General features: G+C 45.7%; 2 protein-coding genes and 1 pseudogene across 3 annotated transcripts in view; 1 reads left to right on the forward strand and 2 right to left on the reverse strand.

Annotated features, from left to right (window-relative positions):
* The window catches only part of ABL1 (ABL proto-oncogene 1, non-receptor tyrosine kinase), a 184,261-nt gene extending 165,404 nt beyond the window's left edge, over nt 1-18,857 (reverse strand). For both annotated transcript variants that reach the window (XR_006692794.2, XM_045373943.2), the window contains exon 1: nt 17,436-18,857. Coding sequence is in view for 1 of the 2 variants with exons in the window: in XM_045373943.2 (XP_045229878.1) it covers nt 17,436-17,571 (136 nt within the window). In the remaining variant the exon portion in view is untranslated. The remainder of the gene's footprint in view (nt 1-17,435) is intronic.
* On the forward strand, nt 6,411-8,976 carry LOC123569215 (large ribosomal subunit protein eL37 pseudogene; annotated as a pseudogene).
* LOC135967359 (uncharacterized) lies at nt 18,180-18,518 on the reverse strand. The gene has a single exon (XM_065529994.2). It carries the CDS (start codon nt 18,276-18,278, stop codon nt 18,180-18,182), a length of 99 nt encoding a protein of 32 aa, XP_065386066.1. The 5' UTR covers nt 18,279-18,518.
* Nucleotides 18,858-24,826: the final 5,969 nt, after the last annotated feature.

Raw genomic sequence — 24,826 nt, forward strand, 5'->3', positions numbered from 1 at the left:
GCACAAAGGCTATAACTATACAAATAGAGTGAAAAGGCGAACCACAAAGTGTAAGAAGATAGTCATAATAAATACATTCAATGAAGGACCTGTATTGAGAGAACACAGGGTAGGCACAGGGTAGCAGCTCATGCCTATAATCCCAGCACTTTGGGAGGCCAAGGTGGGCCGATGGTTTGAGCTCAGGAGTTCGAGACCAGCCTGGGTGACACGGTAAAACCCCAACTCTACAAAAAAATACCAAAATTAACCAGAAGTGGTGGCGCACACCTACAGTCCCAGCTACACAGGAGGATGAAGTTGGAGGACTGCTTGAGCCCAGGAGGTCAAGGTTGCAGTGAGCTGAGACTATGCCACTGCACTCCAGCCTGGGCAATGGAATGAGACTCTGCCTCAAAGAAAGAAGAAAAAAAAGGAGAGAATATATAAATAACTCCTAAAAACCAATGAGGAACAAACATAAATAGAAAAATGGACAAAAGAGGTGAACTAGCAAGAGATACATAGGTACACAGATATTCCAAATGGCCAGTAAACATATGAAAAAGTGCTTACCCTCATGAGTCATCAAAGAAGGGCAAATTAAGGCTGGGAGATAATATTGCACAACTACCTGCAAGGCTCACATTTAAAAGTCTGGCCAGAGGCTGGGCGTGGTGGCTCACGCCTGTAATCCCAGCACTTTGGGAGGCTGAGGCAGGCAGATCACCTGAGGTCAGGAGTTTGAGACCAGCCTGACCAACATGGAGAAACCCCATCTCTACTAAAAACACAAAATGAGCTCCGTATGGTGGCACATGCCCGTAATCCTAGCTAAAGGGGAGGCTGAGGCAGGGGAATCACTTGAACCCAGGAGATGGAGGTTGCAGGTGAGCCAAGATTGCGCCATTGCACTCCAGCCTGGGCAACAAGGGCGAAACTCCGTCTCAAAAAAAAATTAAAAAAAAGTCTGGCGGGGCGCCGTAGCTCACGCCTGTAATCCCAGCACTTTGGGGGGCTGAGACAGGTGGATCACTTGAGGTCAGAAGTTCGAGACCCGTCTGGCCAACATGATGAAACCCTATCTATTAAAAATACAAAAAAAAAAAAAAAAAACCTGGCACGGTGGCGCATGCCTGTAGTCCCAGCTACACAGGAGGCTGAGGCAGGAGAATCTCTTGAACCCAGGAGGCGGAGGTTGCAGGGAGCCGAGATCATGCCACTGCACTCCAGCCTGGGAGACAGAGTGAGACTCTGTCTCAAAAAAAAAAAAAAGAATATGCAGAATTGTACTTCTGCTTCTGTCCATAATGCAGTAAAAGTGGTATTAGACATCCTTTTGTCCTAAGCAATTGTACGACTGAAGAAAATATTTGAGACGACTGTTTTCAGGCATTAGACAATAGGCTGTGACCCTTGAGGAAAGAGAAAAACGTAAGGTAAGTTGCATGTTGCCTCCAACTTCCTGCCTGGGGCACCTTCCCAAACACAGTGCAGGGAGATGAAACCTAAACTGATAGCAGCCATTTCTGTGAACTGAGGAAGCAAAGACTTGGATTTGAGGATGCTGAGGCAGGTAGAATTTGTATGGCAAGAAATCTGAGAGAAGATGAGGGCAGGGGTGGGGTAACAGAACACAGAGGTAGGCAGAAGATGGTGGGAGGCATCCTATGGGTCCATGGCTTCCAGATTCTATAAAGTTTAGCAAACAGCAGTGGCTGTGAGGCTGAGAACTGCACAGACACAGAGGTTTCACAGTGCTGGAAAACATTCAAGTACCACTTCATCCAGGGTGGAGAGACTTTGCTGAGCACTTGTCATTTTGTTTTGATCCCAAAAAGGCCAATCATTAAGTCTAAAGAGTACCCTCTATTGTAAGGGCCGGGTGTCTGGACCGAGGATAAATCCATACTAACAAAGCATAAAACCAAACCTGGCAGGGTCAAACAAACTTAGCAACCAGTATAACTCACAGTAATTTAAGTAACTACAGTAACCTAACTATTTGTCAAAACAAAATGAAAACTTACTTAAAGAAAGATAACGAGATTTGAGAATCCCTACAATATAACACCCACATGTCTGGCATACAATCAAAATTATTTAACATGCAAAAATGCAGGAAAATCTGACTTATAATATGCAGAAAAAGCAATAAATAAAAACAGACCCCAAGATGACTCAGATATTTAAATTAGCAGATACGGTCTTTATTACAAATACCTTCTAGGATCTAGAGGAAAAGATAGGCCTAATGAATGAAAACATGGTGAATCTTAGCAGAAAAACACAAACTATAAAAAAAACAAAAAACAAAAAACAAAAAAACAGGCCAGGCACCGTGGCTCACGCCTATAATCCCAGCACTTTAGGAGGCCGAGGCAGGCATATCACCAGGTCAGGAGATTGAGACCATCCTGGCTAACACGGTGAAACCCCATCTCTACTAAAAAAAAAAATACAAAAAAATTAGCTGGGCATGGTGGTGGGCACCTGTAGTCCCACCTACTTGGGAGGCTGAGGCAGGAGAATGGCGTGAACCCAGGAGGCGGAGCTTGTAGTGAGCAGAGATCACTCCACTGCACTCCAGGCCTGGGCAACAGAGTGAGACTCCGTCTCAAAAAAAAAAAAACAAAAAACAAAACCAGCCAGGCACAGTGGCTCACACCTGTAATCCCGGCACTTTGGGAGGCCTAGAAGGGCAGATTGCTTGAGCCCAGGAGTTCAAGACCAGCCTGGGTAACATGGTGAAACCCCATCTCTACCAAAAAAAAAAAAATCAGCTGGACGTGGTGGCGCACGCCCACAGTCCCAGCTACTCAGGAGGCTCAGGTGGGAGAAGAGTTTGAGCCTGGGAGACGGAGGTTGCAGTGAGCTATGATTGCCACTGCACTCCAGCCTGAGTGACAGAGATCTTGTCTCCAAAAAACAAATAAAACAAGAGGCAAAAACTGACAGAATATTTATAGTTATATTTTCAGTCTAAATATTGTTTATTTTCTAAATATTGTACCTTTTCTTTTTCTTCATTAGTCTTACCAGAAGTGTGCCTAGATCAATACTATTTTTCAAAGTTAGCTTTTGGTTTTATTGATCATTTCCATTCTTAATTTGTTTTTATTTTTATTATTCTCTTCTGTGTACTGTGGGATTACTTTGGTTCTCTGGCTTCTTGAGTTACATGCTTAGTTCTCTTGTTCTTTTTCAGTCTTTCCTGCTTTCTAATAAATGCTTAGTCTCACTCTGTCGCCCAGGCTGGAGTGCAATGGCACTATCTCGGCTCACTGCAACCTCCACCCGCCAGGTTCAAGCGATTCTCCTGCCTCAGCCTCCCAAGTAGCTGGGATTACAGGCACCTGCCACCACGCCCAGCTAATTTTTGCATTTTTAGTAGAGGCAGGGTTTCATCATCTTGGCCCAGGCTGGTCTTGAACTCCTGACCTTGTGATTCACCCGCTCAGCCTCCCAAAGTGCTGGGATTACAGGTGTGAGCCACTGCGCCCAGCCGAATAAATGCTTTTAAGACTAAAAGAAGTGATAGAATTAAAGGAAAAAATAAACAAATATATCATTATAGCTGTTGATCTTCAGCATCACTCTCAGTAAAAAAGAGAGATACCGCCCCCCAAAAAACTTCAGCAAAGCTATAGATGAAATATGTAAAAAATAAAAAGTAGGCCGGGCGCGGTGGCTCAAGCCTGTAATCCCAGCACTTTGGGAGGCCGAGATGGGCGGATCACGAGGTCAGGAGATCGAGACCATGCTGGCTAACACGGTGAAACCCCGTCTCTACTAAAAAATACAAAAAATTAGCCGGGCGAGGTGGCGGGCGCCTGTAGTCCCAGCTACTCGGGAGGCTGAGGCAGGAGAATGGCGTGAACCCAGGAGGCGGAGCTTGTAGTGAGCTGAGATCCGGCCACTGCACTCCAGCCTGGGCGACAGAGCGAAACTCCGTCTCAAAAAAATAAAATAAAATAAAATAAAATAAAATAAAAAGTAAGAATATAGAAGATGTTAAACAAAAGCATGAAACAACTTGATTTATAGAAAACTACACGCAGGCCGGGCGCGGTGGCTCAAGCCTGTAATCCCAGCACTTTGGGAGGCCGAGACGGGCGGATCACGAGGTCAGGAGATCGAGACCATCCTGGCTAACACGGTGAAACCCCGTCTCTACTAAAAATACAAGAAAATTAGCCGGGCGAGGTGGCGGGCGCCTGTAGTCCCAGTTACTCGGGAGGCTGAGGCAGGAGAATGGCGTGAACCCGGGGGGGGGCGGAGCTTGCAGTGAGCCGAGATCGCGCCACTGCACTCCAGCCTGGGGCACAGAGCAAGACTCTGTCTCAAAAAAAAAAAAAAAAAGAAAAGAAAACTACACGCAACAACACATACTCTTTTGAAGTACAAATGGAACATTCGCTAAGACAGGTTATATCCTGGGCCATAAAATTAGTCTCAGTAAATGTCAGAAGACTGAAATTTTACAGAGGATGTTCTCTGACCACAATGAAATTAAATTAGAAACCAAGATATCTAGAATTCCCAAATATTTGGAAATCAAACACTTTGATAATGACACATGAAAACTTATGTGACAGAGCTAACACAGTGTTTAGAAGGAAATACACAGCTTTAAATGCTTATGTTGGACAACCAAGGTTTGGAATCAATCTAAATTTCTACTTTAAGAAGCCAGAAAAAAAGAACAAATTAAACCCAAAGTAGGCTGGGTGCAAGTGGCTCATGCTATAATCCCAGCGCCTTGGGAGGCCAAGGCAGGAGGATCGCTTGAAGCCAGGAGTTTGAGACCATCCTGGGCAACATAGCGAGACCCCATCTCTAAAAACAAACAAAAAAAATTTTAAGTAAAAGAAAGAAAATAAAGAGCAGAAATCAACAAAATGGAAAACAACTGAGAAAGTTAAATTTTTTTGAAAAGATTAATAAAATTGGTAAACCTTCAGCAAAACTAACTGAAAAGGTGTGTGTGACAGAGAAAGAGAGAAAAAACACAAATTACGAATATGAGGAACGGAAAAAGCGTATCACCACAGACCCTATAGACATTAAAAGGATAACAAGGGAATATTACAAACAAAAACAGGGGAAACTAATCGATGGTGCTAAACTGTAAGACTCTGGGGAGGAGGAGGAAGGCAGGAGTGAAACTGGAAGAGGGCACAAGGTTTTCTGGGGTGTGCTCATAATTCTCTACTTCTCGAGCAAGATAGTGGAACACGGAGGATACATTTTGTGATCATGCATCAAGCTGTACATTTACAATTTGTGCCCCTTTCTGTATGCATATTATATATATTTTTTTAATTGCTTAAAAATCAGGTCGCACAAGGGGGCTCAATCCTGTAATCTTAATACTTTGGGAGGTTGAAGCAGGGGTATCCCCTGAGCCCAGAAGTTCAAGGCCAGCTTGGACACCATAGCAAGACTCTGTCTCTATAAAAATGTTTATTTTAATTAGCCAGGTGTGATAGTGCACACAGCACTTTGGGAGGCCGAGGCGGGTGGCTCACAAGGTCAGGAGATCGAGACCATCCTGGCTAACACAGTGAAATCCCGTCTCTACTAAAAATACAAAAAATTAGCCTGGCGTGGCGGCGTGTGCCTACAGTCCCAGCTGCTGGGGAGGCTGAGGTGGAAGAATGGCATGAAGCCGGGAGCCGTGAGCCGAGATTGCACCACTGCACTCCAGCCTGGGCGATAGAGCGAGACTCCGTCACCAAAAAAAAAAAAAAAAAAGAAGGAAATTCCGACACATGCAACAACAGACGCACCTTTAAAACATGCTAAGTGAGGCTGGGCGCAGTGGCTCATGCCTGTAATCCCCGTACTTTGGGAGGCCAAGGCAGGCAGATCACCTGAGGTCAGGAGTTCAACACCAGCCTGACCAATACGGAGAAATCCCGTCTCTACTAAAAATACAAAATTAGCCGGACGTGGTGGCACATGCCTATAATCCTAGCTACTTGGAAGGGTGAGGCAGGAGAACTGCTTGAACCCTGGGAGGCGGAGGTGGCAGTGAGCCAAGATGGCACCATTGCACTCCAGCCTGGGCAATAAGAGTGAAATTCCGTCTCAAAAAAAAAAAAAAAATGCTAAGTGAAAGAAGCCAGACACAAAAGGGCAAATATTGTATTATTATAGCTATATGAAGTCCTAGAATGAGCAAATTCATAGAGAGAAAAAGCATAAAAGTGGTTACCAAGAGGTGGGGAAAGAGGGAAATGGGATATTATTTTTTAATGGTTATAGAGTTTCTACTTAGGATGATGAAAAAATTCTGAAAATGGACAGTGGTGATGATTGTGTCCCTGTGAATATACTTAATGCCACTGAATTACACACCTAAACACGTTAAAATGGTAATTTTTGTGTATATTTTACCACAATAAAAAAATAAACACAGAGGGGAGATGACAAAGGGAACCTTATCATCTAAAAAGCGTTGCAATACGACGTACACGTGGTGCTGCCACTATGGCTCTAGGGCCTATCACCTTCCAAAGTCTACCTGCGGCAAATGTGGCTACCCAACCAAGTACAAGAGGAAGTATGACTGGAGTGCCAAGGCTAAAAGACTAAAGGCCACTGGGACTGGCCGAACGAGGCACCTAAAAAATGTACACCACAGATTCAGGCATGGATTTCCATAAAGGATTAACACCTAAACCCAAGAGGGCAGCTGCTGCAGCAGCCAGTTCATCTCAAGAATTGCCATTTTTTTTTAAAGACAGGGTTTCGCTCTGTCGCCCAGGCTGGAGTGCAGTGGCACAATCCCAGGTCGTTGGGATCACAGGTGTGTGTCATCATGCCTGGCTAATTTTTTAGAGATGGGTTTTCACCATGTTGGCCAGGCTGGTCTCAAACTGCTCAGCTCAAGTGATCCGCCCAGCTTGGCCTCCTAAAGTGCTGGGATTACAGGCATGAGCCACCGAGCCCAGCCAAGAATTTCAATAAATGTAGCCTCACAATTAATGTTCTGGTTTTTAAAAGTACAAAAATAAATAAATAAAATAAACATATATAAGTTTATTCACTGGCAAAGAAACCCCAGAACTAGATAAAAAGTCCTCAGATACATAAGAAAATAAGTTAACTATTTGAGAACTTTCATTCCTTTTAAGTGAATAAAAAGTTTAATTTCTCATTTAGTCCATTTAATATAATTCTTATCAAGAATTTTTTTTAATGGAGAGCCCATGTATTCGGCATTATGCTGGGGAAATAGAAAATGAGATGAAACCTGCATTCACAAGCTTGCAGTTTACTTGAGGAGTTCGAGGATGCAGTGAACAGTGATCACATCATTGTACTCGAGCCTGGGCCACAAAGCAAGACCTTATCTCTTAAAAATTTTTTTAAAAGATTGGGCGCGGTGGCTCACGCCTGTAATCCCAGCACTTTGGGAGGCCGAGACAGGCGGATCACGAGGTCAGGAGATCGAGACCATCCCGGCTAACACAGTGAAACCCTGTTTCTACTAAAAAATACAAAAATTAGCCAGGCGCGGTGGCTCACGCCTGTAATTCCAGCACTTTGGGAGGCCCAGGCGGGCGGATCACGAGGTCAGGAGATCGAGACCATGGTGAAACCCCATCTCTACTTAAAATACAAAAAATTAGCCGGGCAAGGTGGTGGGCGCCTGTAGTCCCAGCTACTCGGGAGGCTAAGGCAGGAGAATGGCGTGAACCTGGGAGGCGGAGCTTGCAGTGAGCTGAGATCGCGCCACTGCACTCCAGCCTGGGTGACAGAGCAAGACTCCGTCTCAGGAAAAAAAAAAAATTGGGAGGCCGAGACGGGCGGATCACGACGTCAGGAGATCGAGACCATCCTGGCGAACACGGTGAAACCCCGTCTCTACTAAAAAAATACAAAAAAACTAGCCGGGCGAGGCGGCGGGCGCCTGTAGTCCCAGCTACTCGGGAGGCTGAGGCAGGAGAATGGCGTAAACCCGGGGGGCGGAGCTTGCAGTGAGCTGAGATCCGGCCACTGCACTCCAGCCCGGGCGACAGAGCCAGACTCCGTCTCAAAAAAAAAAAAAAAAATTAGCTGGGCATGGTGGCAGGCACCTGTAGTCCCAGCTACTCCAGAGGCTGAGGCAGGAGATGGCATGAAGCCGGGAGGTGGAGCTTCCCGTGAGCCGAGATCGCGCCACTGCACTCCAGCCTGGGTGACAGAGCGAGACTCCATCTCAAAAAAAAAAAAAAAAAAAAAAAAAGTTAAAAATAAGTTACAAAATAAAAAACAAACCTACCTACGTTTCAACACTCTCTTCCATGAAACTCACATAAAACTAAGGAAATACTACTGGGCAGTATATGATTACGCATTCATTTGTGTTGCAGAAGAGTTACAAGGGCAGAAGTTACAGAAAATTAATGAAGACCAGAGATGTAAAATATGGTTTCAGAAGGGAGGTGGGACTGGAAGAGAGTGTTGAAAGGTTAAATAGGGGTTTTTTTGTTTGTTTGTTTTTTACTTTTAAGGGATAGGGTCTTGCTTTATCACACAGGCTGGAATACAATGATATGATCACAGTTCACTGCAGCCTTGAACTCCTGGACTCAAGTGATCCTTCTGCCTCAGCCTCCCAAGTAGCTAGACAAGCACATGACACTATTATGCCTAGCTAACTTTTTTATTTTTAGTAGTAATAGGGTGTTGCTATGTTGCCCAGGCTGCTCTCTGAAACTCCTGGTCTCAGAGGATCGTCCCACCTTCGGTTCCCAAAGTGCTGAGATTGTAAGTGTGAGCCACTGTACCTGGCCAGCAGGTAGGATCTGAACACAGGGGAGTGACATCAGAGGCACAACCACCAAAAAGGCAGGGATGAACACAGCAAGGAGTCAGGGAACCGCAGAAGCACAGGGCAGAGAAGGCTTTCGGAAGACCACCTCTTGCTGAAGCCCATCATAAGTACCATTTTAATCTTTTTACCCCCAGTCAGAAAATATGCCTGACACATTCCTATGGGTTTAATTCCCAGCTAAATCATGTTAATACATCCCTCTCCCTCTCACTCAAAAAATGCATCTATTTGCAACACACTTCACAACACATCAGTGTGTTCACACTTGGAGATCTGAAGCACAAGCACGGTTATGTCCTTAACTGACACAAAATGATTTCACATTTTCTCCCACTTCTATTTTTTTTGACAACATGCTTCATTTAAATGAAGTAAAGCTCTTTTGGTCAAATCATCTTTGATCATCTTTCTTTACTTACCCCACAATGGAAACTTCTGTTTTCTTCTACATTACAAATTTCTTAAAATGGGCAGTAAGGTTTCATGAAAAATAAGAAGGCTATACAAAATGTATTAGACTATTGGAAACAATTGTGTGCCTATAAAAAAATGTGCATACACGGCCAGGTGCAGTGGCTCACATGCGTGATCCCATTGCTTTGGGAGGCCAACGCAGGAGGATCACTGGAACCCAGGAGTTCAAGGCTGCAGTGAGCTATGATTGTGCCACTACACTCCAGTCGGGGTGACAAAGTAAGACCCCGTCTCTAAAATAAAACAAAGTACATACCTCCAATTTTGCATTTTCACAGCCTATGTACCACAGTCCAATCCCTAGCATTAAGTAGATGGATATAATCTTTCCAAATAACTTTTTTTTTTTTTGAGATGGAGTCTCGCTCTATTGCTCAGGCTGGAGTGCAGTGGTGTGATCTTGGCTCACTGCAATTTCCGCCTCCCAGGTTCAAGCCATTCTCCTGCCTCGGTCTCCTGGGTAGCTGGGATTACAGACACAAACCACCAAGCTCTGCTAATTTTTGTATTTTTAGTAGAGATGGGGTTTCACCATGTTGGTCAGGCTGGTCTTGAACTCCTGACCTCAGGTGATCTGCCCACTTCGGACTCCCAAAGTGCTGGGATTACAGGCGTTAGCCACTGCGCCCGGCCTGTTCAAATAACCTCTTTGAGAATCTGATGGCCAGGCGCCATGGCTCACGCTTGAAATCCCAGCACTCTGGGAGGTCGAGCCAGGCGGATCACGAGGTCACGAGACTAAAACCATCCTGGCTAACAGGGTGAAACTCCGTCTCTACTAAAAACACAAAAAATTAGGCTGAGGTAGGAAGAAGAATTGCTTGAACCGGGGAGGTAGAGGTTGCAGTGAGCTGAGATCATGCCACTGCATTCCACTCTGGGCAACAGAGCAAGACTCTGTCTCAAAAAAAAAAAAAAAAAAAAGAAGAATCTGACAAATTTAACTTTAATGCCTATAGGATCCAATAATTGCACTTCCTCCCACCTTCTAATGTATACAGATACTTAGTATAATTTTTCCTTTTTTTTTTTTTTGAGACAGGGTCTCACTCTGTCACCCAGACTGGAGTGCGATGGCACCATTACGACTCACTGCAGCCTTGGCTTCCCAGGCTCAGGTGATTCTCCCACTTCAGCCACTTGAGTAGCTGGGATTACAGGCGCGTACCACCACGCCCAGTTAATTTTTTGTACTGTTAGTAGAGATGGGGTTTCGCCATGTTGCCCAGGTTGGTCTTGAATTCCTGGGCTCAAGTGATCCATCTGCCTTGGCCTCCCAAGGTGCTGGGATTATAGGCATGAGCCACCACACCTGGCCTCAGTATAATTTTAAGAGTAATGAGAATTACAGTGTTGGTTTTGTTTTTTTAAGACAGAGTCTTGCTCTGTCGCCCAGACTGGAGTGCGGTGGCATGATCTTGGCTCACTGCAACCTCTGCTTCCCAGGTTCAAGTGATCCCCCTGCCTCAGCCTCCCATGTAGGTGGGACTATAGGTGTGCGCCACCATGCCGACTTATTTTTGTATTTTTAGTAGAGACGAGGTTTCACCATGTTGGCCAGGGTGGTCTTGAACTCCTGACCTCAAGTGATCCGCCCACTCTGGCCTCCTAAAGTGCTGGAATTACAGGCATGAGCCACAGCGCCCAGCCTACAGTGTTGATTTATCAAGTTTCTATTATTTTAAATAAAGTTTTGAGAACCATAAAGTAGTTTTAACTGATAGTAAATATATATACATTTTTTTAGACAGGGTCTTGCTCTGTTGCCCAGGCTGGAGTGCAGTGGTGCAATCACAGCTTACCACTGCAGCCTCGACCTCCATAAAAGGCAACTCTATTCTCCCAGTTATTCGCTTCAAAAACCTGAGAGTCACACTTGGCCCCTCTCACACCCCCATATCCCACATCTAATCCGAGAGCAAATTTTCTCAGTTCTGACCCTCCATCCAGTGCCACCACTTTGGTCCAAGCATCATCACCCTTATCTGGCTCCGTGCAATCAACGCCCCCGTGGAATCCCTGCTCCCTTGTTCTCCTTCAGATCATAGCAGCCAAAGAGATTCTATGTAATATTAAAACATACATCAGATAGTATAGCTCCCTTGGAAAATTCTCCAAGGCCTTCCCACATCACATGAATCAAAGTCAAAATCCTTGAAATGGCCAATGAGGCCACCCTCTCCTTCAGCCATTCTCTTCCCACCCTCCATTTTACCTCCTGCATCTCTCCTTTTGCTCTCTGCTCCACTGCAGTGGCCTCTAGGCTGCTCCTTGAAACTAGCAAGCTCTGCCTCAGGTCTCTGCATCCTGGTTCCCTCGGGCCTGAAATGCTTTCACATATTTCAACAGGGCTTGCCGCTCACCTTCCTCCTTCGGGTCTTTAATCAAATGCCACCCTCTCAGGCCTCTCTAGCCACCCTAACTAAAATTACACCTCCTACCCCATTCCCTGTCCCCTTCTCTATGTTATTCTTCTCCTCCGCACATATCAGTAACAAATCTGTATTTTATTTACTTAACTTATTTATGATGTGTCTCCTCCCACTAGAATGTAAGTCCTAGGAGGGCAGGGATTGTTTCGTTTACAAATATATATATCATCAGTGACTAGAACACTACCTGTCATAGTCTGTGCTCAATAAATGTGTGTTTAAGAAACAAGGAAACACTAAGGAAAAAGTTGACTACTAAATGCTTTCAATTGTTTTACCAACTCTCCCAAAAGTGAAGTTTCTTAGTCAAGCCACTGAAATTTGAAAGGAACATATGGTGCATGAAATATTTAATAACACGGTTTCCTTTTTTCCCTTGTAGATATGACTAGCCCTTTGACCCTGAATGATTCTGGCAAAAAGTTGCCATCTGCACACTCTTTCAGATTCATCATCAACAACCACCACCAATGCTATTTTTGGCTTCCAGATCCATGTCTAATCCAACACTGTATATTTCTGAATAACACAAAATAACATGGTATTCCCTTAGAAAAAGAATACCCAGGGTCCAAAGAAATTGGTTTGACACAACTTAAGCAAATTCTTTCATAAAAAGGGATCTGAAAAAAGTGACAGGTTAGACTGCCATCAATTCAGTTTTTATTTTTACTTATTTATTTATTTTGAGATGGAGTCTCACTCCGTCACCCAGGCTGGGAGTGCAGTGGCACAATCTCAGGTCATTGCAACCTCCACCGCCCGGGTTTAAGCAATTCTCCTGTCTCAACTTCCCGAGTAGCTGGAACTACAGGCACCTGCCACCATGCCCAGCTAATTTTTTGTATTTTCAGTAGAGATGGGGTTTTACCTTGTTGGTCAAGCTGGTCTCAAACTCCTGACCTCAGGTGATTCACACGCGGCAGCCTCCCAAAGTGCTGGGATTACAGGTATGAGCCACCGTGCCTGGCTTCAGTTTTTAAATCTTCGTATTTTTTGTATTACAAGATAACCCAAGTTTGTTGTTAAAAGACACTTGGAACATCACACAAACCAAAAAGAGAAAGTTTTCTCCTATTCCACCTAAAGCTCAAGTCCCTAGAGATAAAAATTTTGGTCTAAAATGCTTCCATACCTTTTTTTCCTGGACATACATCAACAGTTATTTTTGTTTTACAAAAATGGGGCCATACCATAAAGAATGATTTTCAAATTGCTTTTTTTCTACTCACCACAACACAGACATAATTCAGTGTTAGTACTTTAGCAACAAACATCCCTATGTGCCTTCTTGATAGACTTTCTACAGCAATGGTTCTCAAACTTTTTTTGAGATGGGGTCTTGCTCTGTCACCCAGGCTGGAGTGCAGTGGCATGATCATGGCTCACTGCAGCATTGGCCTCCCGAGCTCAAGTGACCCTCCCACCTCAGCCACTCAAGTAGCTGGGAACACAGGTGTGACACCACGCCTGGCTAATTTTTTTTGTTCTTGTTGTAGAGACAGGGTCTTATGTTGTCCAGGCTGATCCTGAACTCCTGGACTCAAGCAATCCCCCTGCCTTTGGCCTCCCAGAGTGTGAAATTACAGGCATGAGTCACAGTGCCTGGCCTCAAACTTTTTAATCTCAGGCCCTTGTCACACTCTTGAAAAATCACTGAAGGCCCCAAAGAGCCTTAGTTTGTGTAGGTTATCTCATCAATAGTTACCATATTAGAAATGAATACTGAAATTTAAAAAAATAATTATTCATTTAAAAACAAATATTTTTATTACTGGAAAATAACTGTTTTCTCCCCCAAAAACAGACTTTCTAGATAACCACAGATATTGTTCTTTGATGCTACGTCAAAACATGGTAAATAGTAGTTTCTTTTTTTTTTTTTTTTTTTTGAGACGGAGTCTCGCTCTGTCACCCAGGATGAAGTGCAGTGGCGCTTTCTCAGGTCACTGCAACTTCTGCCCCCCAGGCTCAAGATATTCTCCTGCCTCAGCCTCCCAAGTAGCTGAGATTACAGGTGCACGCCACCACGCCCATCTAATTTTTGCATTTTTAGTAGAGATGGGGTTTCACCACGTTGGCCAGGCCAGTTTCAAACTACTGACCTCAAGTGATCCGCGCCTGCCTCATCCTCCCAAAGTGCTGGGATTACAGGTGTGCGCCACCGCGCCCAGCCAGGAATTTCTTTTTTTTTTTTTTTTTGAGACAGAGGTTTGCTCTTGTTGCCCAGGCTGGAGTGCAATGCACAATCTCGGCTCACTGCAACCTCTACCTCCCGGGTTCAAGCAATTCTCCTGCCTCAGCCTCCCAAGTAGCTGGGATTACAGCATGTGCCACCACGCCCGGCTAATTTTGTATTTTTAGTAGAGACTGGGTTTCTCCATGTTAGTCAGGCTGGTCTTGAATTCTATACCTGAGGTGATCTGCCCACTTTGGCCTCCCAAAGTGCTGCGATTACAGGCGTGAGCCACTGCGCCTGGTCTAGCCAGGAATTTCTTAAAGGCTGGGTGCCATGCAGAATCTGAAACCCTACCAATGAACTGCATTCTTTTTTTTTTTCCTCCAGAGACATGGTCTCCCTCTATTGCCCAAATTGGAATGCACTGGTGTGTTTACGGCTCACTGCAGCCTCAACTCTCTGGCTCCAGTGGGAGCCTGGCTAATTTTTTAAATTTTTGTAGAGGTAAGATCTCACTAGATTTCATGGCTGGTTTCGAACTCCTGACCTCAGGTGATCCACCCACCTCAGCCTACCAAAGTGCTGGGATTACAGGCGTAAGCCACTGCACCTGGCCTCCATTTTGCACTTTGAATGGATCTTTAACCTGTGCATGATTTTATATCATGCACTGATCATTTAGAAAATACTGGTTTGGCTGGGCATGGTGGCTCACACCTGTAATCCCAGCATTTTGGGAGGCTGAGGTGGCCAGATCATTTGAAGTCAAGAGTTCAAGACCAGCCTGGCTAACATGGTGAAACTCCATCTCTACTAAAAATACAAAAAAGTATTCACTTGTGGTGGTGCGTGCCTGTAATCCCAGATACTCGGGAGGCTGAGGCACTAGAATTGCTTAAACCTGGGAGGCGGAGGTTGCAGTGAGCCAAGATCACGCCGCTATACTCCAGCCTAGATAACATAGCAAGACTCTATCTCAAAAACAAACAAAAAAGAAAATATTGATTTACTGATTTATGTAGATCTTCCAAATAATACATTTCATTATATTAAAATACGGCATCTGTAAATATTACCACCAATCTCTATATCACAGTGGCAGATAAAAATTCTCCATTAGCCGGGCGTGGTGGTGCACACCTGTAATCCCAGCTACTTGGGAGGCTGAGACAGGAGAATCGCTTGAACCTGAGAGGCAGAGGTTGCAGTGAGCCGAGATTGCACCATTGCACTCCAGCCTGGGTGACAAGAGCGAAACTCTATCTCAAAAAGGAAAAAAGACAAAAATTCTCTAAAATCCTAATTTTCACTGGAAAGCTAAAATTTCATCATCGGCAACAAATACTACCTGGTGTTTTCTTCGAAAGATTCCTTCATACACTTTTTAGTTTGAATAACCATAGACTGTCATAGTTTCAAGTAAACATGGTAGTCCATGACAAAAGTGGCTAGTTCAGTCTGCAACCCAATCACCGAAGTGCTTTTCCTGGAGATAACCATTATACTTTACTACACAGTATAAGTGCTTGATGCATACCTCCCTTTTTAATCCACAGAATATTAAGAAGACATACACAAGGGTCAAAATTTAATAAAATTAATAATTTTTGCTGCTTCATCAAGGTATTTTCCAGTGAAAACTGGTCAGGCGCAGTGGCTTATGCCTGTAATCCCAGCACTTCGGGAGGCTGAGGCGGGTGAATCACCTGAGGTCAGGAGTTCAGGACCAGCCTGGCCAACATGGCGAAACCCCATCTCTAATAAAAACAAAAATTAGCCAGGCGTCAGTGGCACGTGCCTGTAGTCCCAGTTACTTGGGAGGCTGAAGCAGGAGAATCGCTTGAACCCAGGAGGCAGAGGTTACAGTGAGCCGAGATCGCAATACTGCACTCCAGCCTGGGTGACACAGAGCGACTCTGACTCAAAAAAAAAAAAGATATTTTTCAGTGAAAAGTGGATGTGTGTGTGTGTGTGTGTGTGTATTTTTTTAAGTGTGAGTGCATGTCATGAAGAATGCAATGACTGCAAGTACAGTTAGGTGCCACAACCCTGATTCATGCTAAGACACCTGCTTTACTTTGGTACCATTAGTGCAAACGTCAACACAGCAAAAGAGACAAGATCTTGGTGCTCTATTAACATGAAAACAGTTTCAGCCTCTCAACCCCTGAAGGGATATCAGGGACACGTAGGGAACTACACTGCTTTCTACACCAGCTTCCCGGAATGAGATTACTGGGTCACTGGCACATACATTTCAAATTCTGATAAGTTCCGCCAAAGCTCTCCAAAAAGTCTGTACCAATTTTCACTATGTAAGGTGCATGATCATCACAAGTTAAAATGTAAATAATTCACTTTTTAAATCCTGAATTTGGGAGCCATCATAACACATGACCATATTGGCTTGCCTAAAAACAAAGCTAAAATAGAATTAATGTTTCAAGGCAAAGTAAAATCCAAGCACCCGGATTTATTTAGATGAAGTGAGTATTTTCTTGTAAGAAAGTAAAACTTCAACCGTCAAATGCAAGTTCATCCAACAGAAGCCTTTGTTGATTGCAGTCACCCAATGTTAAGAAGTATTTCTGAATGAATTTCAAACTATAAGCCACTGGCACACTTGATACGTTTGCTTATAGGATAGGTGGGCTCAATTGATTTTTTAATATAAAGGACACAATCTGAAAAATGGCAGGCTGCAACAGTACAAACAGTAACCCTAATTAATTGGTTATAGACATTAGTGTAAGCCGACCCTTAGCTTTAACTTCACACAGAATTACTGGACATGAACAACATAAAATGTGCTGTCAGCACTCAAATGCCAAATATGTTCATAAAAATGTCAAAGACAACTTTTATTGGCCCAAATGTCACTCTAAACAGGGAGAAGAGAGGATGAAAGCTTCATCAACGAGGAAGGGATTACTCCTATGGAAGGTAAGACAGAAGCTGTGTATCTAAAATTAATAAGGAATGCTGCCTCCCCACTTGATTTTTCCCACATGGCTCCAAAGTGAGTATTTTCAAGTCCCACTTATGATGGAAAAGGTCAAGGATATTAGCATCAACCAGTATCTATGATTCTTAACTTTACCAGAAAAACAAACCACTTTGAGAATATGATAAAAGCTCTCTGTAGACAAAGCAGTAAAGAATCCATGCATGTCAGAAGAGCCCTTGACTTCGGTGAGAGCAGAATCATAGAACCATGCATCCTAAGAAACAACTGAAGTCCAGCCCCTCAGGAAACTGAAGCCCTGGAACAGTAAAATGGCTTGTCCAAGGTCAACAGTGAATTCGCAGAGGAAGCAGGCAAGAAATAAGCAACTCAAATAGATTCTGAATAAAGCCGAACTCACGAAGTAACTTTTTCTTATACAAAGTAAGTTTCACCAGAAACTTGAGAGATAACTAAAGTAACAAATGTATTAAGTGGAATTGGAAGGAACTGTCGCAAGTACTATTATTCAAAGTTCCTTGAAGGCCTAAGATGAACGCATGAGGAAAATAATGAGCAGAAATTTTGAAAAGCACTCACCATGTTCCACAAAAACATTGCAGTGTGGACCCCCATGCCTCGATGATTCCTTCTTCCCTGCTCCTTTGATAAAATGCAGGGCAGGCAAGCTTGGCCTTCTTTGGTCCCCAAGAACTTTTCCAGGCTGCTGCCCCATAAAGTAATAATGGGTACCCCTTTCCAGAAGAGGGTTCACGATCTTCCAGAACGGTCAGAGAGCGTAGAGGCAAATGGCATATACGCAGGATTTCACATTCGCTGCATCTCCACAAGTCAGCAATTGAAGTCAATCAGAGAAAGACCTCTTCCATAACAAAAGGAAGCACTTTTTTTAGGTTGACACTTGCAAGCAGGAGTTCCAATTATTTTCGCAGTTTATCAATTTTAAGTAATGTAATTGCAGTGTTACCCAAAAGTTTCTTGACTTTTTTTTTTTTTTTAACGGGCTGAATAACAATTTCTTTTCAAGAAGAAAAACCTAAGCAGAAATATTCACAGGGGATGCTGAAAAGGGTCAATAATGCTAGTCATTTCAATTCCCACATATAAAGGAAACGCTGATCGTCTTTGGCTACTCCTCCAGAACTTTTCCTGTGGAAGTCACCAACCTCCTATCTTAGCTTCTTCATCTTCCAACAAATTTCCTGCCGAACTAGTGGCCGCTCTCGCTTCTCTGCTCTGCTCTCCGGAAAAGGACACGGGTCACCCAGATTTCAGCGAGTTTGCCCTCGACTCTGACGAAAAGGAATGCATTGCCAGCAACTTTTAAGTCCGCTTTTTAAAAGGCCTGTGGAACCAATCCAGACTTTTCCTTTGCATTAAAGTTTTTGGCTGACCTGAGACTAAGGGGGCCGTAGGTGACATTGGAAGAAGTCAGGGCATTAGAGGCTCGCGGGAGCCACCTTGGGGGAAGGGGAGACCCCTTGACAGCAGGGAGGGATTTGAATGAGAGGCTCTGTGGCCAAAGTTGGGGCCGGGATCCGGAACAAGGGGCGGCTCGGGGCTGAGGGAGGCTGCCGGGGCGCGGCACGGGCGGCTTACTCCAGGGCGACGCTCTTCCACGCCTCGGAAAACGGGGTGTCCCAAGCTGAGGGTAACAGACCCCCAGTGTCCCAAAGCCGGGGTGGAGCTGTAAGGGACGAAGGACTCTCGCGGCCCAGACAGCGGAAGGCGGACGCCGTGTAGAGGAGGCCCGGCCGCCTCAGCTGCCCCAAGCCCGGGGGTCTCTGCCTGAGACACCCTCTCCCCCGGCCCCGGACGCTGACACCACCACCGCCCTCAGGCAGTCACATCCCCAGAGCTCCGCCGAGGAACCCAGCCGCCCCCCGCCGGTAGGGGCCGTGGACAGCGGAGGGGCTCCTCAGTCGCAGCACCCGGGAACCGGCTCCGGCTCCAGCGCTGCTCAGGCACAGACACCGACCCCCGCGGCCGCCATGATGGATTACGAGCCGCTCCACAACGAGGCCAGGCCCCGCCCTCCGCCCCGCCCACGACGACGTCCGGAGCCCGCCTCAAGGGGACCCGGATGCCCTCAGGGCCGCTTTCCCGGGACACCGCCGCGCGTCCCGGCTCTGGTCCCACTGCCTGCGAAAGCCGGGCCCGGCACGACCTTTTAAATGTGGCTTCTTTGAGCGCTAGGTGAGTGATAAGGAAGCACCCGCCTCCTCTGTATTGTCATTGGCCTCCGAGAATCCGGGTCGGGCCTCTCTCCCCCGTCCCATTGGCCAATGGGGGCAGTAGGGCTGGATCTCCCAGCCAACCGTGTTCGGCGCAGTCCGCGGTGCGTCCCGGGAGTTGTGGTCCCACGGCACCCGCGCGAGTCCTCCCGCACCGAGACTCCTGGCCCGGACCCCGACCGCTGGGCCTCGCCCCGCCCTCCTGGGACCTGGTGGACTCTCGCCGGCCGAGCGTCGGCTGGACCGCGTCTCCCCGGCGCGAGTAGTAAGACCGGGACAAAGCGAGGGAAAAACTGCGGATTGGATTTTCCTGGAACCGGAATCGGATGATTTCCTTCAGTCTCTAAGGGAGAAAATGTGGCTTGCTCCTAGAAGCCAAGGTTTTTGGTGCCTCTCAACCCCTTCACCCTCCAAAAAGCATAAATATTAGAACTAGCGGACGGGGCGCGGTGGCCCACGCCTGTAATCCCAGCACTTTGGGAGGTCGAGGCGAGCGGATCACCTGAGGTCGGGAGTTCGAGACCAGCCTGACCAACATGGAGAAACCCCTTCTCTACTGAAAATACAAAATGAGCCGGGCGTGGTGGTGCATGCCTGTAATACCAGCGTCAGGACGTTGAGGCAGGAGAATCGCTTGAACCCAGGAGGCAGAGGTTGCGGTGAGCTGAGATCACACCATTGCACTCTAGCCTGGGCAACAAGAGCAAAACTCCGTCTCAAAAAACAACAACAACAACAACAACAACAAAAAACAACTAGCGAAGAAACATACAGAAATAGGGAAAACATCCGACATGTTGCTAACGAATTCAACTATTTATTTGGGCATTAGGAGGCTTACTCATTACAGAAAAGCCATTTGTTGGGTTTGCCAGGCGCTATCAGATGTTTGCCCTGGAACGAATCTTTAAGACTATAAACATTTCACAGGTGAACACGTATTCACATGAAAACATCCTCTATATTAGCCGAGAAAATGCCCAGATGGTTGGGTTTAGCAAGTCTACAGAACCAATGACCTAGATGTGCCAAACCCACACCTGATAGAATCCATGTTCTGCGACTAAAAAGCACCTTGGTTCCTATTGGCTCTCCATGTCTCCCCAGAGGGATGCATCTGACAGGAATCCCATTTCTTTCTTTTTTTTTTTTTTTTTTTTCAGACGGAGTTTTGCTCTTGTCACCCAGGCTGGGGTGCAGTAGCAGGATTTCAGCTCACTGCAACTTTCACCTCCCGGGTTCAAGCGATTATCCTGCCTCAGCCTCCCAAGTAGATGGGATTACAGGCACGCACCATCACACGTGCCTAATTTTTGTATTTTTAGTAGAGACGGGGTTCTCCCATGTTGTCCAGGCTGGTCTCGAGCTCCTGACCTCAAGCAATCCACCCGCCTCGGCCTCTCAAAGTGGTGGGATTATAGGCGTGAGCCACTGCGCCCGTCCCAAGATCCCATTTCTAAGGAGGGATCTACTTATCAAAGCGCCTACTTTACACCCAGCACTGTTTGCACTTTCCATAAACTGCATTATCTCATGTAATCCTCACTATAGCCCAGTGAGGCATGTAAAACTATTCCCCATAATACAGATGGGGAAACAGAGATGTGACTTACCTACCCAAGGTCACTTGGCCAATATGTGACAGAGTCACAATTTCATCCCAGACTGACCTTGCTCCAAAACTCATAGTTTCCACTGTACCATTGAGTATCAAAAACCTGTTGATCTGAGACCACTGATTTTTCACAAGTTGCTGCTGATATCAGAGGAACAGCTGCATGATAAGTGTTGTACATTCAGCTATTATATTATTTTAGAAATATTTCCGCTGCATTGAAAGATGACACTTACTTTTGATACTGGTTTCAATAGGAATTAGTTACTTGGAAGGTACTGAATGGAAAACACAAAAAATTGTGCCTAGATTTAGAACTGGAATTTATAAATTCAGATGTGATTTGGTTTAGCTTTGTTCTCTCACAAAATTATCTGGCTGACAATCTTAGTTCTGATCTGGAGTGTCATTCTTCAACTGTCAATGCCCTTGTTCTCCTTTATTTACCCATTATATTTATTTATTATTTACTTATTTATTTTGAGGCAGAGTCTCGCTCTGTTGCCCAGGCTGGAGTGCAGTGACACGATCTCTGCTCACTGCGACCTCCACCACCCAGGCCGAAGTGATTCTCCTGCCTCCCAAGTAGCTGGGATTTCAGGCACACACCACACACCTGGCTAATTTGTGTATTTCTGTAGAGATGGGGTTTCGCCATGTTGGCCAGGCTGGTCTCGAACTCCTGACCTTAGGTGATCCGCCCTCTTGGCCTCCCAAAGTGCTGGGATTATAGACATGAGCCATTGCACTTGGCCTATTTATCCCTTATCTTATCCTGATTATATCCTAATTATTCCTTCTGGAGATTGTGCTTTCTTTTTATTCCCATTCATACTTTAGTCATTTCCTGCACATTCTTTTTTTTTTTTTTGAGACGGAATCTTGCTCTGTTGTCCAGGCTGGAGTACAGTGGCACGATCACTGCAAGCTCCGCCTCCTGGGTTCACGCCATTCTCCTGCCTCAGCCTCTGCAGTAGCCGGGACTACAGGCACCTGCCACTACACCCGGCTAAGTTTTTTGTATGTTTAGTAGAGACAAGGTTTCACCGTGTTAGCAAGGATGGTCTCGATCTCCTGACCTCGTGATCCACCCACCTCAGCCTCCCAAAGTGCTGGGATTACAGGCGTGAGCCGCCGCGCGCATTCTTTATTCTCTAGTTTAGCTTAACATTGAGCAGTCAAATCAGAACCCCAATACACTTTTTCTTTTTTTATAGACAGAGTCTCACTCTGCCGCCTGGGCTCGAGTGCAGTGGCATTATCTCGGCTCATTGCAACCTCCGCCTCCTGGGTTCAAGCAATTCTCCTGCCTCAGCCTCCCGAGTAGCTGGGATTACAGGCGCCTGCCATTATGCCCAGCTAAGTTTTTGTATTTTTAGTAGAGACGGGGTTTCACCGTGTTGGGCAGGATGCTCTTGAACTCCTGACCTCGTGATTCACCCGCCTCGGCCTCCCAAAGTGCTGGGAATACAGGCGTGAGCCACTGTGCCCGGCCAATACACATTTTTTTAAACTAACAATTCACGGCCGGGCGTGGTGGCTCACACCTGTAATCCCAGCACTTTGGGAGGTCAAGGCAGGCGGATCACTTGAGGTCAGGAGTTTTGAGAGCAGCCTGGCCAACATGGTGAAACCCCTCACTACTAAAAATACAGAAATTAGCCAGGTGTGGTGGCATATGCCTGTAATCCCACCTACTCAGGAGACTGAGGCAGGAGAATTGCTTGAGTCTGGGAGGCAGAGGATGCAGTGAGCTGAGATTGCGCCACTGCACTCCAGTCTGGGAGACAGAGTGAGACCATGTCTTGAAATAAATAAGTAACAATTCACTTAAGAAGTATTTATTGAACACCTGTACGTGAAGCACTGCTTTAGGTGCTGAGACACAGTGGTGGGGGAAAAAGCCCACCCTCGCCCTCACAGAACCTACATGGAGGGATGGGCAATAAACAAAATAACCGTCTAAACAAAACATCAGCCTCAGTGCTGGAATTACATTTCTGGGTCCATAAACTTTCAGTCAGCCCAGCCCATCCTTTAGAGGATGGGACAGACTTATGACACCTCCCTAGAGCTTCAATCTACACTGATTCACAACTGCAAAGGGGCTTCATCGAGTCCCTTTAATTCTGAGTTCATTTCTTCACTGGTAAATGGAGGTCCTACAGCTTACTTTATAAGGGTTTTGGGTTTTTTGTTTAATTTGGTTTGTTTGTTTGAAGACAGGGCCTTACTCTGTTGGCCAGGCTGGAGTGTGGTGGAACAATCTCAGCTCACTGCAGCCTCAACTTTCTGGGTTCTGGTGATCCTCTGGCCTCAGCCTCCCAAGTAGCTGGGACTACAGGCACATGCCAGCACACCTACGATTTTTTTTTTTTTTTGTAGAGACAGGGTTAATGAGAATCAAACTAGATCTTGTTTGGTTTTCCACAAAGATTGGGACCGTGCTTGCTGGGAGTCATAGCAGAGGTCAACTGCATTTGATCTGAAGGCCTATCCCTAGTTTTCCACTTTGTCATTTTCTCGTTTTAGGTGAGCCCTATGCCCAATGCCTAGACTCTAATATTTTTTTCTAGAGATGCACTGTACTTTTTTTTTTATTTTTTGGAGACAGTCTTACTCTGCCTCCTGAGGGATTACAGGCACCCACCACCACGCCCAGCTCATTTTGTATATTTAGTAGAGATGGGGTGTCACCATGTTAGCCAGGCTGATCTCGAACTCCTGACCTCAGGTGATCCACCCGCCTCAGCCTCCCACAGTGTTGGGATTACAGGTGTGAGCCACCGCCCCCAGCTGATGCACTGTACTTTTAAAATCCCTGTATAATACTGTAGAATGATGCCTTTTTAAAAACCGAGGCACAGAGGTCCTGAGAACATAGGCCCTGAATGATACTTTTAAGGGCTTAAAAACTAGAATCCAAAGCCTGGCAAATGCCTGACAATCAGAAACAAATATTTCTTGGCTGGGCACGGTGGCTCACACCTGTAATCCCAACACTTTAGGAGGCCAAGGCGGGCAGATCACCCGAGTTCAAGAGTTCGAGACCAGGCTGGCCAGCCTGGCGAAACCCCATCTCTACCAAAAATATAAAAATTCAGCTGGGCGCGGTGGCTCACTCCTGTAATCCCAGCACTTTGGGAGGCCGAGGTGGGCAGATCATGAAGTCAGAAGACAGAGACCATCCTAGTTAATACAGTGAAACCTCGTCTCTACTAAACATACAAAAAATTAGCTGGGTGTGGTGGCACATGCCTGTAGTTCCAGCTACTCAAGAGGTCTGAGGCAGGAGAATCGCTTGAACCTGGGAGGCGGAGGTTGCAGTGAGCCGAGATTACACCACTGCACTCCAGCCTGGGTGACAGAGTGAGACTCCATCTCAAAAACAAAAAAAAATTAGCCAGGCGTGGTGGTGGGCGCCTGTAGTCCCAGCTATGCAGGAGGCTGAGGCAAGAGTATCACTTGAACCCAGGAGGTGAAGGTTGCAGTGAGCTGACATCCCGTCACTGCACTCCAGCCTGAGGGACAGAGCAAGACTTTGTCTCAAAAAAGAAAAAAGTAATATTGAGTAATATTGTCAAATATTGAATAAATCCCTTCAAGTTCATATATTTTAATTAAAAGTGATTCAGTTAAAGCAACACCCCAAGTTGCTAGAGGGATTCAGTACCCAGGTAAAGATCTCAGTTTATTCCATTTTTTGGAAAAAAAAAAAAAACCTACCGGAATTACACTTAACAATGGCGCCCTCTAGCGGGCCACTGCAAGGAGCTAATCACTAAAGATTGCTTTTAGATAGACTTTTATTAGTTCCACTTAGTAGGTAATCACCGTTCAGCAGATACTGGCTGAACAGCATAGGCTGGCAGGCTGGGGGACACGGAGTAAGGAGGGTAAATAAGCTGACATATGACCCTGGTGAAAACCAAACCCAGCTACTCGGGAGGCTGAGGCAGGAAGATTGCTTGAGTCCAAGTCTGTAGTGAGCCATGATCATGCCAGTGTACTCCAGCCTGGATTAGACACCTTGTCTCCTAAAAAGTTAGGGCTCTGTCGAAGGCATTTTGTCTGCCAAGCCCTTCCTCAGCTGTCCTCAGCTCCTTATTATCACCCAGAAC

This window comes from Macaca fascicularis, chromosome 15 (assembly GCF_037993035.2).
Source record: "Macaca fascicularis isolate 582-1 chromosome 15, T2T-MFA8v1.1".
Lineage (NCBI taxonomy): Eukaryota > Metazoa > Chordata > Mammalia > Primates > Cercopithecidae > Macaca > Macaca fascicularis.

Coding starts and splice junctions, on each gene's coding strand:
- LOC135967359 (XM_065529994.2), bottom strand. CDS start 18,278: ATGTCACCTACGGCCCCCTTAGTCTCAGGTCAGCCAAAAACTTTAATG.